The following is a 16,451-nucleotide window of genomic DNA, read 5'->3' as shown; positions in this document are numbered from 1 at the left end:
GAGGAGAGGCCGCCGGCGGGTGGAAGCGCGAGATGAGAGGGCGCGGAGCGCACTGGCGGACGACGGCGGACCGGTGTCGGAGAGCTGGGGTCGGCCCGGATGCTGGCGGAGATGGACGTGGCCTTGAGAGTGCGGCGGTGAACTGCGGCGGTGCCGAAAGGTAGTGCTGGGCTGCTGCGCCACGTGCGGCGATCTTTGCGGGCGCGGCGCGGCGGGGCGGTGCGCGGGGCGGTGCGGCTGGGAGGTAGGAGGGGGCGGTGCTTCTCCGAACGTGGCGGTGCGGCGGCGGTGCAGACCGTGGCGGTGCGGCCTGCGGCGGTGCGGCCTGCGGCCGCGCGCCAGAAAACGGTGCCTCAGCGGGGCCACCAACAGGCATTCAGACCGACGCGAGCGGCAGGCATCTGCCGGGCAGCCCGGCTGGTGCCGCGCTGTTCGCGCGGGCGCCGCGGCAGCGTCCGCACCGCCCACAGCGCCACACTCCACCCAGACTCACCGCCGTGGCGGTGCAGATCACGAACGAAAAAATTTGGCCGCCTCAACGACCACATCCGCAATGCTGTATCTGATCGGACTGGGCCTGTCGTCCTGCGAGGACATCACGGTCCGCGGACTCAAGGTAGTCCAGCGTGCCAAGCGCGTCTACCTCGAGGCCTACACGAGCATTCTCATGACGGCCTCGGTGGAGGACCTGGTAAGTGGCCTCTGGCCGGCCCGGCTGACCCAGACCGCATTCTATGGGCGCGAGGTGATCGTGGCCGACCGCGAGCTCGTCGAGAGCGGCAGCGACGAGATTCTGGCCGGCGCCGACAAGGACGACATTGCGTTCCTCGTCGTCGGCGACCCGTTCGGGTACGTGTGCGCAAGTCCATGCTGACGCCAGGGCAACCACACACACGGACCTGCAGCTGCGCGCGCGCGAGCTGGGAATTGCTGTCGAGGCGATCCACAATGCGTCGGTCATGAACGCGGTGGGCGCGTGTGGCCTGCAGCTCTACAACTTTGGCCAGGCCGTCTCGCTCGTGTTCTTCACCGACTCGTGGAAGCCCGACAGCTACTACGACCGCGTGCGCGAGAACCGGGCGATCGGCCTGCACACGCTCGTGCTGCTCGACATCAAGGTCAAGGAGCAGAGCTTCGAGAACATGGCCCGCGGCCGACTGATCTACGAGCCCCCGCGGTACATGTCCATTGAGACCGCGGCCAGCCAGATGCTCGAGACCGCCGCGACCCGCGCCGACGGCACGTACACGGGCGACACGCCGTGCGTGGCCGTGTCGCGCCTGGGCTCGCCGACGCAGAAGTTTGTTGCGGCCACGCTGGCCGAGCTCGCCGAGATCGAGAGCGGCGAGCCGCTGCACTCGCTGGTCATGCTCGGCAGCCGCGTGCACGAGCTCGAGCTCGAGTTCCTGCTCGAGTTTGCGCTCGACCGCGAGCGGTTCCGCACGGCCGTGCTGGCTGAGACGAGCGCCGCGGCTGCGGCGGCCAAGGCGGCGGCCGAGGCGGCGGCCGAGGTGGCGTCCGACTCTGACTGAGCCGCACACCGTGCGGCGCGTCTGCGGCTATATGGCGGGCCCCGGCGAGGACGCGGTCTGCGAGCGGCTGCGGGCGGCACATCGTGCGGCTGGCCGCCCGCGCAGGGCTGCCGTCGGCGCAGTCGCCGCCGTAGATGCGTGCGGCTATATGCGGCTACTTGCGGCTACATGGCGAGGCCTGGCAGCGACCCGGCGGCGGCCTCGGCGGCGGCCTCGGCGGCGGCCCGGAGGCGCTTCCCCCAAGCAGCCGCCGTGACGCAGGCCGGTGTCCCGGGGCACCCTCGACAGTGTCGCCGGAAGCCCGCCACATAGCCGCATATAGCCGCACAGCTCGGCGGCTATATGCTGCGCCACCCGCGCCGCCGCTGCGGCTGTGCGCCAGAGTCCCCATCGCTGTTCGTCGTGGACCGCGCGGCGCGCACGTACATAGTAATCAACAATCTCCTGGCGCAGCTGTGGCGCCGCCAATTGCCGCGGTGTCGTGTGGTGGCTTAGCCCGCCGACCTCCATCCTTCCCCATCACACAACCTGCATCCATCCATGGCCGACCAACCCGGCCCCGGCCCCGGCGGCGGTGCGGCAGAGCCAGCCGGCGCAGCGGACGCTGTGGCGGGTGCCGAGCCGGCCGCCGTGGCGCCGCCGGCGTCCTCGACGGCGGGATCTTTCTCGACAGCCGCGGCGGACACAAGCGGCAAGACGGCGGACGACGCAATCGCGCAGGCGCTGGCGGACGGGCTGCACATCGAGACCAACATCCGGCCGGGCTCGGCGGGGGTGCGGCGGTCCGAGTCGGCGACGCCGACGGGCAAGAGCGCGGCGCAGCTGTCAGACGTGGCCGCACTGATCGCGCAGTCGTACGCGCCGCGGGTGGCCGTCTACAGCACAGCGGACGCCGAGGAGGTCGCGCGCGAAAAGGGCTTCGGGTCGATGCTCGAGCTGCTGAGGCCGTTCGGCGACGGCGTGGACGGCAAGGTGATCGTGCACGACACGCAGGGCATCAGCACCGCGATCGAGGACTTCGTCGTGCGCTTCGTCAGCGGGCGCGCGGTCGACCAGGCCGCCGGCGGCCGGCGGAACGTGCCGCCGTGCTTTGTGGCGCGCGACGTGGACGAGCTGCTGGGCGCGTACCTGGCGCAGGACGGCGGGACCGGCGGCGGCCACGACGAGCTCTACTACCGGTTCCTGCGGCGGATGCTGGCGGCGCCGCCGGTGGCCGCGCACGAGACGTTTGCGCACCCGGTGGCGGCGGTTGTCGTGGTGTCGTCGCGCGCGGCGGCGCCGGCCGAGGCCGTGGCGGCGGCCGGCGGCGACGCCGGGGGGCCACCGTGGCTGGCGCGCGACATGCTGCGCCACGTTGTGCTCGTGCATGACGACGACAGCGGCGATGTGGCGCAGTCGCAGGCCGCGCTCGAGCGGCTGCGCCGGCAGCACGGCGGCACGTGCCACCTGGTGCGGCTGCGGACCGCGCCGGCGGACGCTGGCGTGCCTGCCGCCGCCGCGCAGTGGCTGACGCCGGGCGAGGAGCTCGAGGCGCTGGCCGCGTCGGCCGAGCGCGCGCTGTGGCCGGCGGACGTGGCCGCGCTGCGCGCGCTCGTGCGTGAGCTCGTCGTCCAGGGCGTCGTACCGTACATGGAGCGCTGCGTGTCGACGTGGAACGAGCAGGTCGCGGCCTCGCGCCGCGGCCTCACCGGCAAGCTCTTCTCGGTCTCGCGACGGTACTTTGGCGGCAACGGCCGGGCGGCCGGCGCGACGTCGGGCAACTACGACCTCGCGACGGGCGCGTATGCGGCGGCCACGCCCGAGGCTCAGATGCGCAAGCTCGCCGACTACGCGCTCATGCTTCACGACTGGCGGTTCGCCCACGGAATCTACGACATGCTCCGCAAAGACTTTCTCAACGACAAGGCGTGGATGTACGCCGCCGCCGCCCAGGAGATGGCCGCGGCCTCGCTCATCCTCTCGGGCCTGCCGCTCACCAGCAAAGCACGTGCCGAGACGCTCGAGCCGCTCATGGACTCGGCCACGTACTCGTACACGTCGCGGTGCTCGCAGCCGACGTACGCGCTGCGCACCATCCTGGTCGCGTCCGAGCTCCTGCGCGCCCGTGGCGGCGGCGCCGCCGACGACGCTGCCCGCTGGCTCACCAAGGCGCTCGCCGAGAAGCTCGTGGCCGGCCTCTCGCACGCGCTCGTCATCGAGCGCGTGTCGGCATGCTACTCGATCCGCCAGGGCTCGGGCTCGCGCGGCTGGGGCAACCGCCGCCGCAAGAGCGCGTTCTGGCAGCTGGTCGCGGCCCGCGAGTGGGCCCTGCTCGACAAGACCGCGAAGGCCCGGCTGTGTCTGACCGACGCCGCGGACGACGTCTACGACAACCTCGCCTGGGCCACCGCCCCGGGCACCCTCCTCGCCGACCTGCGCTCGGCCACCGAGCTCGTGTCGTTCGCGCCCACCTCCCGTCGCGGCAGCACCGGCGCCGACTGACTTGTTTATAGCAATCCGATGCATATAACCGCATAGCCGTATAGCCGCATATAGCCGCGTGGCTGCGCGAGCCTCCGGCGGCGACTCCGTCGAGGGCGGCTGCCCTGCGGGCAGGAAGCCGTGGACGTAGGCTTGACCCTGCCCGCAGGGCAGCTACCCCGACGGAGTCGCCGCCGGAGGCTGTCATGTAGCCGCAAATAGCCGCACGAGCCTCTGGCGGCGACTCCGTCGAGGGCGGCTGCCCTGCGGGCAGGAAGCCGTGGACGTAGACTTGACCCTGCCCGCAGGGCAGCTACCCCGACGGAGTCGCCGCCGGAGGCTGTCATATAGCCGCAAATAGCCGCACGAGCCTCCGGCGGCGACTCCGCCGAGGGCAGCTGCCCTGCGGGCAAGAAGCCCGTGGACGTAGGCTTGAGCGCCTGCCCGTAGGGCAGCTACCCTCGACGGAGTCGCCGCCGGAGGCTCGCCATATAGCCGCCGTCCGCGGCCCACCGCGACCCATATAGCCGCAGCCGCCAACACGGCGAGTCGCGCTCGTGCATACACCCGCACGCCATGCATAGCCGCAGTGTGGCGTGTGGCGCAACGCGCGTGTTCTGGGAGTTACGGTCGCTTGACCGCAGATCGGACCCGGCACAAGCCGAAAGATGGCCGCAAAGCAGAGCGTGCTGGAGACGGTGTTGGCCGAGGCCGAGTTCAACGAGCGGCGGCTGCCGTCGCTGTACTCAGACTTTCGGCCGCTGCGCGAGTCCAATGTGGACGGGTGGGAGGCGAACGTGGCGGCGTGGGCCGGCGCGCTGCGGCGGACGGTCCGCAGCGGCCGTCTGGCGGGCGACGGCGACGAGCGCGACGTGCTGACGCTGCACGCCGGGCCGGCGCTGGTGCAGGCGCTGACGAGCCCGAGCCTGGGCAAGCCGCTGGCGCTGCAGGCTGTGCTGGTAAGTCGATCGAGGCCGCGCTGACGAAAGGACGAGCTCGTGCGGACAGGCGAGCTGGTGCCGCGGGCCGCGTTCGACGTCCGGCCGGGCCTGACACGGCGCGCACTGGCGCTGGGCGCGGCCGCGGCCGCGTGGGCGTTCCGACACACGCCGGCGTACGAATACTATGCGGCGTATACAGACGGACGGCCGCCGCCGGCCGTGGCAGCTACAGACTACGTGGTGGTGGCAAACATGCGGGATGCGGCAGCGACGGTGGTCGCGCGTGCACAGCAGCCGCCGACGTGCGGGCCGGCCGCGCTGCGTGCGCTGTCGGCGCGATTTCGCCCGGTGTATACGGTGGGCGTTGTGCGCGAGCTGTTTGGAGCCGCGCCGTTTGGAGCAGCCGGTGTCCAGCTGAGCGCGGCCGACGTGGACGTTCTAGTGGCCCACGCGGTGGCGACCGGCCAGGCGGCGCGCGACGGCGACGTCGTGCGCTTTGGACCGGGCCGCGTCTCGGACGACGACCGGGCTGTGGCGGCGGTCAAGCAAGCTGTTGTGGACGCGTGGCGCCGCGTTGAGGCGCAGACGCATATAGCCACCAGCCACCGCGCGGCGGTGCGGAGGCTGGTGGCCGCGCGCGTCGACGGCCAGCCGGCGCCGCCGGCCATGGAGAAATACCACTTGCGCGCGGCGCGCGCGGCCGAGGCAGGCGTGGCGTCCGCGTCCGCGTCGCTGCTGCAGCTGGAGGACCTGCTGGCCAAGCTGGACTCGGCTGCCGGCCACGCGGAGATGGCGGCGCTGATGGAACAGAGCGCGTCCGCGCTGGTCGCGCTCAACGCCGAGGCCGGCGGCGTCGAGCGCGCAGAGGCGGCCGCGGCCGCGCTCGACGACGCCGTCGCAGACGCGGACGCGATCGGCGAGGCGCTGACGGGGCCGCCGGACGCGGACGTCGAGGCGGACGTCGAGGCCGAGTGGGATGCGCTCGTGGCCGAGGCGGCCGCCGCAGACGCGGCAGCCGCGCCGGCGGCCGGCGCCGACGTCGAGACCGGCGCCGACGCCGATCTGGTCGCGGCGCTGTCTGGGCTCGGCCTCGACCGTGTGCCGGCGCTCGACAAGCCGCAGCGCGCGCCAGCGCAGCCAGATCATGCCTAGCAATTCATTCGTACTGTACATCATTCCTCGCGGCGCACGCGCTTGCGCGCGGCCGCAGTCAGCTCGCGGAAGTCCGCGGCGTGTTTTTGGCCCCAGGCCTGCAAATCCTCGTCCGGCACGCGCGACGGCCGCGGCCGCCCCAGCGCGGCCTCCCACGCCGCCAGCTCGCGCAGCAGCTGCGTCTTGGTCTTGGGCTGGGCCGCGTCCGCATTGGCGTTCCACAGCGACACCCACTCGGTGTGCCGGCGCTGGAGATCGGCCTTGGGGCCCAGGCTCGGCAGCCCCAGCTCGGTCAGTTTGGCTCGCAGCTTGGCCTCGTTCAGCAGGTCGTACTGCAGCTTTGGGAGGCGCTGGATCGGCGCCGCGCGCGGTGCTCCAAAGAACGCGGCCGGCCGCGGCTCCTCGGGCGGGCCGGGCCCGGACAGGCAGACGTCGAGGTGGCGGTTGACGGCGCCTTCGGCCATGCGCCGGCCGCAGATCGGACACGCGACCTGGCCGCGGCTGGGGCTCGAGTCGGCACTGGCTGCGCGCCGCGGCCGCGACGCGGCCGCCGTCGCGGCCGGCGCTGGCGCTGCCGGCGCTGGCGCTGCGGGCTCTGCCGGCCCCGCCGGCGCCGCCCGATCCGTTCCCGCCAGCCCTAGCAGCGTCGCCCGCACGCGCACGTAGGCCTCCACCATCTCCTCGACCACCTGGTTCTTGCGTAGCTTAAGCTCCGACACGTCAGCCCGACACAGCGGGCACGCGGGCTTGACCGCCGTCGGCGTCGCCGCAATGCATTTGCGGATGCACAGCGAACAGAACGTGTGCGCGCACTCGGTCATCACCGGCGCCGAGAAAAACTCCTTGCAGATCCGGCACTGCAGCGCGGTCTCCACGGCTGCGACCTCGGGCGCCGCGGTCGCAGCCCAGTCCGTCGGATCCGCTGCATCGCCCATGGTCGGTCGTCTGCCGGCGTTCGCGCGCTTATGTGTGCGCGCCCTAACCCTCGCCGCGCGCGGTGCGGCGCGTCGCGCCGTCGCGCCGCACGCTGTGCGGCTCAGGCGGCGTCGCCGGCCACACGCCGGCCGCGGCCGAGCCGCACAGCGTGCGGCTCATTGTCAGCCGCACTCTGTGCGGCTGACCGACCCAGACGTGCTGTCTACGAACCGCGCCGGTACGCCCTCGACAACCGCAAGCGGCCGGCGTCCAGACGCCAGCGAGTGCACACGGGATCGCACCACGCCGTCTGGTCCATGCGTCGTGCGGCATTCCTACCTGTCCTTGGCGCGACACTGTACGAGTGGCTCGTGCGCGTGTCTTGGCGTGTCGGGTACATGAAATGTGGCCGCCCCTGGCAGGCAGACCGGTGAGCGGTCGACGTGCCGGTCTGGTCGGGGTGGATACCTACGACGTGGAATGAGCTTTGCGTCGGCGGCTAAATCTCGCACGGCCTCAGTGCTGGTCGGCGGCGGCTAGCGAGCAGAACGGCATCTGCGGCGTTCAACATCGTAACGTGTGGCACCCGTTCCGCTCGCGTCCTGCTCGCCGTCGGCCCGACGTCCAGGCCGCGCAGAGGCGGTTACAGCTTAGCGGCGACCGGCTGCCGCCTAGGCCCGGCCTGCCTCCGTCAACGGTCCGTCCTGCGGGCGGCTGCATTGTGTGACAAGCCTGCGGCACCGACTGCGTCGAGGAGAGCTGTCTTCCGAGCAGACGTACCGGCGGACGTAGATCCGTGCCTCTGGCAAGAGGCAGCTTCCCTCGACTTCGCCAACGAGCCCGCGCGGCTATATGCGGCTATATGCGGCTATATGGCAAGCCTCCAGTAGCGACCCCGTCCCCGGTGGCGGTTCTTCGGCCAGGAGACAGTGTACGTAGGCTTGTGCCCCTGCCTGCAGTGCCTGCAGGGTAGCCACCCTCGACGGAGTCGCCGTCGGACGCTCGCTCTACGCAGGCGCCTCCAGCGCCAACGCGGTCTAGGCGGCTTTACAAGCAGTCATGCGGCAGTCATGCCGACGTCAGACAGCCTGGGCGTGCCGTGGACTGTCGCCTCGTCAGCCGCTGCCTCGTCAGCTGCTGTCTCGCGCCGCGACGGGTCGCAACTGCCGGACGGTGTAAATACGTCCAGATGACGCGGGTCGGCGCCGTCTAGGGTACGGCTAGCCCGCGCATGCGCGGCTATACGTGCTTCGCGTATTCGGTTACGGCCGCCACCCCAGACTTTGCCAAGGTGGCGACGCCGGACGCGGCCTCGTAGAGCGCCCTGGAAGGTTCTGTCGAGTACTATCGGGTGCAGCGCCACGGTGACGTTCATCCAGGCTCGCCGGCGAAGCAGGCCAAGTGGCCGCACCGTGTAGCCGCACCCCACGGCCGTCGGGCGGCGACCCGATCAGAGGCGCGGCCCCGCGAGGCGGCCCGGTCAGAGGCCGTGCGACCCACCGTCCGCCAGCAGCAACACGGCGACACCTCAGGCCATAGCAGGCACGGCGCCACTCGCCAAGGCTACGTGGTCCTGTCGAGGGTCCACCGTTCGGAACGTCCGCCCATGCGCCGTCGCCAGGCGCAGCGCAGACCGCACGCAGCTGGGCCGCAAAGTGACGTAGCCGGCGCCTTGCCCGTGGTCAGCGGACCAACGGGCGCGCGGGAAATAAGCTTGATGCGATCACGGAGTTGGCGGAGATGACACAGGCGCAACAGCTGGCCGTCCGTGCGTATACGAATACAATATGCCCGTCGGATGGCGGACGGAGTTATCTGGTCGGCCTGGCTGCCGATGTCACGCAGGTAGTCCGCGCGGCTGAGCTGTACGAGTCATGGCGCGGCGGCATCTGCCGAAAGTTTCTTTTCGGGAGCGGACATAACAGCAGCCGAACAATGCCATGTCCGCCCGGCCCGTGCTGGCGGGTCACACCTGTATCTCCGCCGGGTCAGGGGCCTGGGTTCGTATAGCGGGCGGGCGCAGCGGGCCCAATGGGGATTTGGGAGGACGGCGCTAGTCCGAACACACACGCGCGCGCGGTGGCTCTATTGTCTGAGGAGCCGCGTAGCCCAAAGCGGCAACTCCGTCGCAGCGTGCAGGCGCACCGCGCAGCCCACGCCCCACATGGCTAGTCCAAGGCCCCACGCAGCTAGAAGCGGACACGGCCGGCTAAGGCAGCCTACCGCTAGCACGGCGCGGGCTAGGCGTCTTGTCAGGGCACCGCTCCCCACCGTCGTTTCCACGCATCGCTCACGACGGCTACAAAACCCCCCGACGGCCCAGTCTCTGCGCCATCGACCATGGCTGAAGACGATAGAATAAGCACACCCAGCAGTCTCGACGAGAAGGTCGTGCCTGCTGGGGACGAGAAAGTTGCCACCGACAAGGACGTGGCCGAGAAGGGCCATGAGTTTGACCACCTGCCGGAGCACGAGGCCGAGCTGCTGCGCTCGCAGGTCGACGTCAAGGCCGTGAAGGAGTCGTTCAAGCTCTTCTACCGGTTCGCTGAGCCGGTCGACTTCGCGGTCCTGGCCGTCGGCCTCGTCTCGGCCGTCATTTCGGGCGCAATCGTGCCCATGATGACGCTGGTGTTTGGCCAGCTCACCCAGTCGTTCACGGACTTCTTTACCGGCACGTTGTCGCCCGAGGACTTCCAGCACTCGGTCAACAGGTTCTCGCTGTACTTTGTGTACCTGGGCATCGGTCAGATCGTGTTCACGTTCCTGGACACGTTTTCGTTCCTGCAGCGCGGCGAGCTGCTCGCCTCGCGCATCCGCGTGCACTACCTGCAGGCCACGCTCCGCCAGAACATTGGCTACTTTGACAAGCTCGGCTCGGGCGAGATCACGACACGCATCACGGGCGACACCACGCTGGTGCAGGAGGGCATGTCCGAGAAGATCGGACTGATTGTGAACTCGGCCTCGTCGTTCATCGCGGCGTTTATCATTGGTTTCATCAAGTCGTGGCGGCTGACGCTGATCCTGTTCTCGACGGTCGTGGCCATCTTTGTGGTCATGGGCGGCCTGTCGCGGTTCATGATCAAGTTCTCGACGAACGCGCTGGAGGGCTACGCCGTTGGCGGAACGCTGGCCGAGGAGGTGCTGTCGTCGATCCGCAACGTGCAGGCGTTCGGCGTCCAGGAGCGGCTGGCCAAGCAGTACGACAAGTACCTGAAGGTGTCTGAGTACTGGGGCTTCCGCCAGGGCGCGTCGCTGGGCGTCATGCTCGGCGCGCTGTGGTTCCTGATCTACTGCAACTACGCGCTGGCGTTCTGGCAGGGCTCGCGGTTCCTCGTGCACAACGACATCAGCGTCGGCGCGATCGTGGCCGTGCTCATGTCGATGATGATGGGCGCGTTCTCGCTCGGCAACATCGCGCCGAACCTGGACCCGGTCGTCTCGGGCATCGCCGCCGCCGCCAAGATCTTCGCGACCATCGACCGCGTGCCCGTGATCGACTCGGAGTCGACCGAGGGCGTCGTGCTCGACCACGTCCAGGGCGACATCAAGCTTGACAACATCAAGTTCATCTACCCGTCGCGGCCGAACGTGGTCGTCATGGAGGACATGTCGCTCAGCGTTGGCGCCGGCCAGACGGTCGCGCTCGTCGGCGCGTCCGGCTCGGGCAAGAGTACCATCATCGGCCTGCTCGAGCGCTTCTACGAGCCCGTCGCCGGCAAGATCTACCTGGACGGGCACGACATCTCGACGCTCAACACCAAGTGGCTGCGCCAGCAGATCGCGCTGGTGTCGCAGGAGCCGACGCTGTTTGCGTGCACGATCTTTGAGAACATCACGTACGGCCTGATCGGCACGCAGTACGAGCACGCGTCCGACGACGAGCGCATGAAGCGCGTCGTCGAGGCCTGCCACATGGCCAACGCCTACCAGTTCATCCAGGACCTGCCCGAGAAGTTCGAGACCCACGTCGGCGAGCGCGGCTTTTTGCTGTCTGGCGGCCAGAAGCAGCGCATTGCCATTGCGCGTGCCATCGTCGCCAACCCCCGCATCCTGCTGCTCGACGAGGCCACGTCCGCGCTCGACACCAAGAGCGAGGGCATTGTCCAGGACGCGCTCGAGAAGGCGAGCAAGGACCGCACCACGATCGTGATTGCCCACCGTCTGTCGACCATCAAGGACGCCGACCAGATCGTGGTCATGGCCAAGGGCAAGATCGTCGAGCAGGGCACGCACAACGAGCTGCTCGACCGCCACGGCATGTACTACGAGCTCGTCGACGCCCAGCGCATCCACAAGGCCGACGGCTCGATCGACCCCGAAGCCGCCAACGAGAAGCTGGTTGTGCGCGAGGACGACATGGTCGCGATCGGCCCGAGCGACACCAATGTCTCGGCCAACAGCCTGATCGCGCGCCAGGTCGCTGACGACAACCGCCAGTACTCGCTTCTGACGCTGATCAAGCTGCTGTACAGCCTCAACAAGCCCGAGCGGACGCTCATCTTCTTCAGCATCTGCTTTGCGTTTGTTGCAGGTGCGGCGTACCCGGTGCAGTCGGTGCTGTTCGCCAAGTGTGTGACCGCGTTCGAGGTGCTGCCGTCGCAGTACGGCCACATGCGCGAGCAGATCAACCTGTTTGCTGGTCTGTTCTTCATGCTTGCCGGTGTTGAGGGCGTCGCGTACGTGCTCATGATGGGAATGTTTGCGTTCACTGCCCAGCGTCTCGTCCGCCGCATCCGGCTCGAGTCGTTCCGGTCCATGTTGCGCCAGGACATCGCTTACTTCGACAAGGACGGCAACTCGACGGGCTCGCTGACCAGCCAGCTGTCGCAGGAGGCGCAGTCGGTCGAGGGTCTGTCGGGCGCCACGCTCGGCCACATCCTGAACTCGTCGGTCACGATCATCGTCGGCATCATCTTGTCGCTGTCGGTTGCGTGGAAGCTGGCGCTGGTGTGCGCGGCGTGCATGCCGCTCGTCGTCGGCGCCGGCTACCTGCGCTTCGCGCTGCTCGCCCGGTTCGAGAAGCACGCCCAGAAGGCCTACGACAAGTCGGCGTCGTACGCGTGCGAGGCCACGACGGCCATCCGCACGGTCGCGTCGCTCACGCGCGAGCAGGACGTGCTCGACAACTACAACAAGGCGATCGCCGCGCAGCTGCGCGACTCGCGCGTGGAGACGTTCCGGTCGTCGCTGCTGTACGCCATTGCGCAGGGCCTCGTGCTCTTTGTGATGGCGCTCGGCTTCTGGTTCGGTGCCGGCCAGCTCAAGACGCACTCGATCTCGACCACGGCGTTCTTCATTTCGTTCATCGCGACCGTCTTTGGCTCGCAGTCGGCCGGTATCGTGTTCTCGTTCGCGCCCAACATGGGCAAGGCACGCCAGGCGACCAACAACATCAAGCGGCTGTTTGACCGCCGGCCGGTCGTCGATGCCTGGAGCACCGAGGGAAAGGTCCCGACGGACATCTCGGGCGCGATCGAGTTCCGCAACGTGCACTTCCGGTACCCGACGCGCATGGAGGTGCCTGTCCTGCGCGGACTGAACCTGGACATCAAGCCCGGCCAGTTCGTCGCCCTTGTCGGCTCGTCTGGCTGCGGCAAGTCGACGACCATCGGCCTCATCGAGAGCTTCTACCTGCCGCTGGCGGGTGAGGTCCTGCTCGATGGCGTCAACATCCGCGAGTTCAACGTGAACGCGTACCGGTCGCATATCGCCTTGGTCCAGCAGGAGCCGGTTCTGTACGCGGGCACGATCCGCGACAACGTGCGGCTGGGCTCGCTGGACGACGTCACCGACGACCAGGTCTTCGAGGCGTGTCGCCAGGCCAACATCCACGACTTCATCATGTCGCTGCCGGACGGCTACGACACGCTGTGCGGCACCAAGGGCACGCTGCTGTCGGGTGGCCAGAAGCAGCGCATTGCGATTGCGCGTGCGCTGATCCGACAGCCCAAGATCCTGCTGCTGGACGAGGCCACGTCCGCGCTCGACTCGGAGTCGGAGAAGGTCGTCCAGGCCGCGCTGGACAAGGCGGCCGAGGGCCGCACGACGATCGCCGTGGCCCACCGTCTGTCGACGATCCAGAACGCCGACGTGATCTACGTGTTTGAGAACGGCGTGGTGCTCGAGTCGGGCACGCACCAGCAGCTGCTGGCGAACCAGTCCAAGTACTACGAGCTTGTGCAGCTGCAGGCGCTGGAGCGCAACTAAGCATGCGCGAGAGGCTGACGCGGCTATATGCACGCTGTCGGGTGTTCCGCGACTGGAGGCGGCTGTGCCGCGGCGTGCATATAGCCGCCGCGCACGGCCCCGCTGCACGCTCTGCGAGCCCGACCGCGGCTGCCGCCGCGCGCCCTTCGCTCCTCGTCCTCCGTCACTGTCCCCGCTCTACAGGCCTCGGCCACTTGTACACTCCTAGAACTAATATCATTTGTACATCACGTTACGCGTTGAGCTCACCAAGCACCAGCGTCGTGTCGGTCGAGGCCGTCACAACCACGCTCGGCTCGGCCGGCGAGAACCGGGCGTCGTTGACGGCGCCGGTGTGGCCCGGCAGCTTGTGCAGCATGCGGCCGTTGGCCACGTCCCACACGACGACCGTGCGGTCGGCCGAGCCGGCGACGACGCGCGTGCCGTCCGGGCTCCAGCTGGCCCGCAGCAGGTTCTTCTCGATGTCGGACGCGGGCGCGCCGTCGAGCACGCGCATCTGCCGGTTGGCCGGCGCGAACGGCCGCGCGTCCCACACGCGCACGGTCGAGTCCATGCCGTTCGAGACCAGGAACTGGTCGTCGGCCGAGACGTCCAGGCCGGTGACGGCCTCGGTGTGGCCGTCGAGCGTGTAGACCACCGCGCGCTGGCGCAGGTCCCAGGCCTTGATCGCGTGGTCGATGCCGGCCGAAAAGACTGTGGTGCCGGCGGCGCCGAAGGCCACGGCCAGCACCGGGAAGTCCGTCTCGAGGTACGCCGCGGCATGCTTCGTGCGCGGGTCCCACAGGCCGACCGCGCCGTCGTCCGAGCCAGAGACCAGGACCTCAGCGCCCCGGCGCGCGGCCGCGACCGAGTTGACCATGTCGCCGTGGCCCTCGTGCCGGCGCACCCGCACGCCGCTGTCGACGTCCCACACGCCGAGCGTGGCGTCGGCCGACGCCGAGAACAGCGAGCGCGAGTCGCGCGCAAACGCCAGGTCGAGCACGGCGCCCTTGTGGCCGCGGATCTGGCCAAAATTCTCGTTTCCGCCGTAGACATTCCACAGCTCTGCCTGTCAGCGCGCCCCGCCCGTCACTTACGGATCGTCCGGTCCTGCGAGCCGGACGCCACCACCTGGCCGCTGCCGTCGAACCGGCACGCGTAGACCTCGCCCTTGTGGCCCGCCAGCTGGATGATCGGCGCCGCCAGCGCCGAGCTCCGCTGGACCTGTCGTCAGCCCCCGCCGCTGCGCCCACCTACCGTCTGGATCAGCGCGCCTGACGCCACCGACGTGTTCACGACGGCCACGGCCGTGCCGCGGCCCCGCCGGCTGTCCTTGCGTTTCTCCGCCATTGCTCGCGCACGCTGCCCTGCGTGCCCCTCCGCCGCTCGCTGCGGCCTCTGTCCGTGTTGCGCGTCCTACCCGAGCTGTCCCGGGCCGCGATCGTCTGTCGTGCGTCTGCTGGCGCTGCTGTCGCTCGTCACGCCGCTGTCGAGAGGTCGGCAAAATTTGCAGCTCGTCAGATCGCGCCCGCGCCCTTCACCCCAGCAACCTCCCGGCCAGCGCTCACGGCCCCGCCATGGCCAAATCGCACCGCCAGACCGGCGAAGACGTCTGGAAGACCCGGGTCGAGAAAGTCGTAAGTGCCCCTGCCGCGCCGCTGACCCAGAACGCCGAGCTCGTCACGCTCACCTACGGCTCCGTCGTCGCCCAGCTCTGCAAGGACTTTGCGGGCGACTATGCCGCCGTCAACGCTCAGCTCGACCGCATGGGCTACAACATCGGCCTGCGCCTGATCGAGGACTTCCTCGCGCGCGCGGCCACGCCCCGCTGCCGCTCCTTCAAGGAGACCGCCGAGGTTGTGGCCAAGGTCGGCTTCAAGATGTTCCTCAACGTCACGCCCGCCGTTGCCGCCTGGTCGCCCGACGCCAAGGAGTTCTCGCTCGTCTTTGACGAGAACCCGCTGGCCGACTTTGTCGAGCTGCCCGACGACGCGCTGGCCGAGCTGTGGTACTCCAACATCCTGTGCGGCGTCCTGCGCGGCGCGCTCGAGATGGTTCAGATGCAGGTGGACGCCCGCTTCGTGTCGGACGTCCTGCGCGGCCACGACATCACCGAGATGAAGGTCACCCTTGTCCGCATCCTGGAGGACGAGATGCCGGTCGGCGACGACTAGCTACGGACGCGCAACGCGCGCGGCGACCGGCGCCTGGCCGCGCCGCGCCGCCGCTACAACACGCGGGCGGCGCTCGGCGGCACGCAACGTCCGCGACAGACCATGTTTGATAGAAATCCAGCCGCAGCACATGCATATAACCGCAGGGGTCGTGGCGGTGCGTCCCGGCCTGCTGGGTCTGGCGTAGGCCGAGCCCCTGGCCGCCCGGTCGCGCGCTGGCCAGAGGCCGCTGCGGGCGAGTCTTCACTCGGTCGCGGATGCCTCCTGCAGCAGACCGCTGCTCGTACGTGGACTAGTGCCCAGAGTGCCGCCATGTTCACTGGGTCGCCGCCGACGCTCGCCGGCTGGTGGACGAGCCTCCGGCGGCGGATGCGCGCGGCTGCGCCGGGCTGCACCGGGGTAGCTGCTTCGGCAGAGTCCACAGACGCGCGCAGACCTCTGTTCGACGGGCAATCATACCCGGCGGAGTCGTTGCCGGACGCTCGCGCGCTTGGTAGACCACCGGGCGAGTCCAGCGTCCCCCAGACGCCCGTACGTGCACGGCCACTGCGCCGGCCACTGCGCCAGCCACTACGGCGGCCACTGGCCACTGGCCGGCCGCCGCTCTACGGCCCCGTCTCTGCGGCCTCTGCTGCCGCTCCACAGTCCGCCTGTCCAGCCTCTGCCGCCGCCTACAGTGCGCCCGCACCGCGCACAAACATCCGGCCGTCACGCCATGCTCTATATTAAGAACCAAGGTGGGCAGTCGGACCCAGTGGTCCGCCACAGCCGCCAGCATGCCGCCCACCAATGGCAGCCACGCCAGGCACAGCCGTCTGCTCCGCCGAGGCGGCTACGGCCTGACACATACGCGTGTGCGAACATTCCGCCGACAGAAGCACGGCGCTCGCAAGGCAACGTCGTGGCACCATAGTGCAGTAGGCCGCGGGGTTAGGACGCGCGGCTGAGGTGCGGCCGCGCTTGATAGGGTATGGTGAGTGTACGGCGCGAGCGCGCGCGCAGCCACAGTGCGCAGTCCCGACGCAGCAGATCGGCGCAGACAGCCGTCGCCCCGAGCGGGGTCGGCTCGCGTGCCAGGCGTCCGGCCG

General features: G+C 69.4%; 8 protein-coding genes across 8 annotated transcripts; 6 read left to right on the top strand and 2 right to left on the bottom strand.

The window, feature by feature from the left end:
* Positions 1-394: 394 nt before the first annotated feature.
* On the top strand, positions 395-1,802 carry V1510DRAFT_124526 (tetrapyrrole methylase). Its single transcript, XM_066930284.1, has 3 exons — positions 395-691; positions 725-849; positions 881-1,802. The coding sequence occupies exons 1-3, from the start codon at positions 554-556 to the stop codon at positions 1,530-1,532; spliced, it is 915 nt and encodes a 304-aa protein (XP_066789035.1). The 5' UTR covers positions 395-553; the 3' UTR covers positions 1,533-1,802.
* Positions 1,803-1,984: 182 nt separating this feature from the next.
* V1510DRAFT_416620 (ER-golgi trafficking TRAPP I complex 85 kDa subunit-domain-containing protein) lies at positions 1,985-4,046 on the top strand. The gene has a single exon (XM_066933799.1). It carries the CDS (start codon positions 2,073-2,075, stop codon positions 4,011-4,013), a length of 1,941 nt encoding a protein of 646 aa, XP_066789034.1. The 5' UTR covers positions 1,985-2,072; the 3' UTR covers positions 4,014-4,046.
* Positions 4,047-4,411: 365 nt separating this feature from the next.
* Positions 4,412-6,095, top strand: V1510DRAFT_124520 (uncharacterized protein). Its single transcript, XM_066930283.1, has 2 exons — positions 4,412-4,951; positions 4,982-6,095. The coding sequence occupies exons 1-2, from the start codon at positions 4,661-4,663 to the stop codon at positions 6,083-6,085; spliced, it is 1,395 nt and encodes a 464-aa protein (XP_066789033.1). The 5' UTR covers positions 4,412-4,660; the 3' UTR covers positions 6,086-6,095.
* Positions 5,870-7,020, bottom strand: V1510DRAFT_378000 (uncharacterized protein; the record flags this gene model as incomplete). Its single annotated transcript, XM_066931595.1, has 1 exon — positions 5,870-7,020. One exon carries the CDS (start codon positions 7,018-7,020, stop codon positions 6,106-6,108), a length of 915 nt encoding a protein of 304 aa, XP_066789032.1. The 3' UTR covers positions 5,870-6,105.
* A 3,209-nt stretch (positions 7,021-10,229) lies between these two features.
* On the top strand, positions 10,230-13,445 carry V1510DRAFT_416613 (P-loop containing nucleoside triphosphate hydrolase protein). The gene has a single exon (XM_066933798.1). It carries the CDS (start codon positions 10,265-10,267, stop codon positions 13,208-13,210), a length of 2,946 nt encoding a protein of 981 aa, XP_066789031.1. The 5' UTR covers positions 10,230-10,264; the 3' UTR covers positions 13,211-13,445.
* Positions 13,327-14,973, bottom strand: V1510DRAFT_124467 (WD40-repeat-containing domain protein). Its single transcript, XM_066930282.1, has 3 exons — positions 14,447-14,973; positions 14,287-14,413; positions 13,327-14,254 (listed from the first exon to the last, which is right to left on the bottom strand). Exons 1-3 carry the CDS (start codon positions 14,537-14,539, stop codon positions 13,443-13,445), a joined length of 1,032 nt encoding a protein of 343 aa, XP_066789030.1. The 5' UTR covers positions 14,540-14,973; the 3' UTR covers positions 13,327-13,442.
* Positions 14,676-15,496, top strand: V1510DRAFT_416609 (NO signaling/Golgi transport ligand-binding domain-containing protein). The gene is made up of 2 exons (XM_066933797.1): positions 14,676-14,826; positions 14,857-15,496. The coding sequence occupies exons 1-2, from the start codon at positions 14,767-14,769 to the stop codon at positions 15,361-15,363; spliced, it is 567 nt and encodes a 188-aa protein (XP_066789029.1). The 5' UTR covers positions 14,676-14,766; the 3' UTR covers positions 15,364-15,496.
* On the top strand, positions 15,464-16,267 carry V1510DRAFT_416608 (uncharacterized protein; the record flags this gene model as incomplete). Its single annotated transcript, XM_066933796.1, has 1 exon — positions 15,464-16,267. A coding segment is annotated over one exon (629 nt), but the record flags the coding sequence as incomplete, so codon positions are not given.
* Between the last annotated feature and the right edge of the window lie 184 nt (positions 16,268-16,451).

Source organism: Dipodascopsis tothii, assembly GCF_038497935.1.
Source record: "Dipodascopsis tothii strain CBS 759.85 unplaced genomic scaffold V1510scaffold_14, whole genome shotgun sequence".
In the NCBI taxonomy this organism is placed as follows: Eukaryota; Fungi; Ascomycota; class Lipomycetes; order Lipomycetales; family Lipomycetaceae; genus Neoaidaea; species Neoaidaea tothii.
Note: the sequence above shows the minus strand (reverse complement) of the source record. Positions and strands in the feature narration are given on the sequence as shown.

Bases quoted from the DNA above. Each gene is read 5' to 3' on its own strand.
- V1510DRAFT_124526 (XM_066930284.1), top strand. From the start codon at position 554: ATGCTGTATCTGATCGGACTGGGCCTGTCGTCCTGCGAGGACATCACG. The intron at 692-724 runs GTAAGTGGCCTC...CGGCTGACCCAG, and splicing joins CGGCCTCGGTGGAGGACCTG to ACCGCATTCTATGGGCGCGA. The intron at 850-880 runs GTACGTGTGCGC...TGCTGACGCCAG, and splicing joins GTCGTCGGCGACCCGTTCGG to GGCAACCACACACACGGACC.
- V1510DRAFT_416620 (XM_066933799.1), top strand. From the start codon at position 2,073: ATGGCCGACCAACCCGGCCCCGGCCCCGGCGGCGGTGCGGCAGAGCCA.
- V1510DRAFT_124520 (XM_066930283.1), top strand. From the start codon at position 4,661: ATGGCCGCAAAGCAGAGCGTGCTGGAGACGGTGTTGGCCGAGGCCGAG. The intron at 4,952-4,981 runs GTAAGTCGATCG...CGCTGACGAAAG, and splicing joins TGGCGCTGCAGGCTGTGCTG to GACGAGCTCGTGCGGACAGG.
- V1510DRAFT_416613 (XM_066933798.1), top strand. From the start codon at position 10,265: ATGCTCGGCGCGCTGTGGTTCCTGATCTACTGCAACTACGCGCTGGCG.
- V1510DRAFT_124467 (XM_066930282.1), bottom strand. From the start codon at position 14,539: ATGGCGGAGAAACGCAAGGACAGCCGGCGGGGCCGCGGCACGGCCGTG. The intron at 14,414-14,446 runs GTAGGTGGGCGC...GGCTGACGACAG, and splicing joins CAGGCGCGCTGATCCAGACG to GTCCAGCGGAGCTCGGCGCT. The intron at 14,255-14,286 runs GTAAGTGACGGG...GCTGACAGGCAG, and splicing joins CTCGCAGGACCGGACGATCC to AGCTGTGGAATGTCTACGGC.
- V1510DRAFT_416609 (XM_066933797.1), top strand. From the start codon at position 14,767: ATGGCCAAATCGCACCGCCAGACCGGCGAAGACGTCTGGAAGACCCGG. The intron at 14,827-14,856 runs GTAAGTGCCCCT...CCGCTGACCCAG, and splicing joins AGACCCGGGTCGAGAAAGTC to AACGCCGAGCTCGTCACGCT.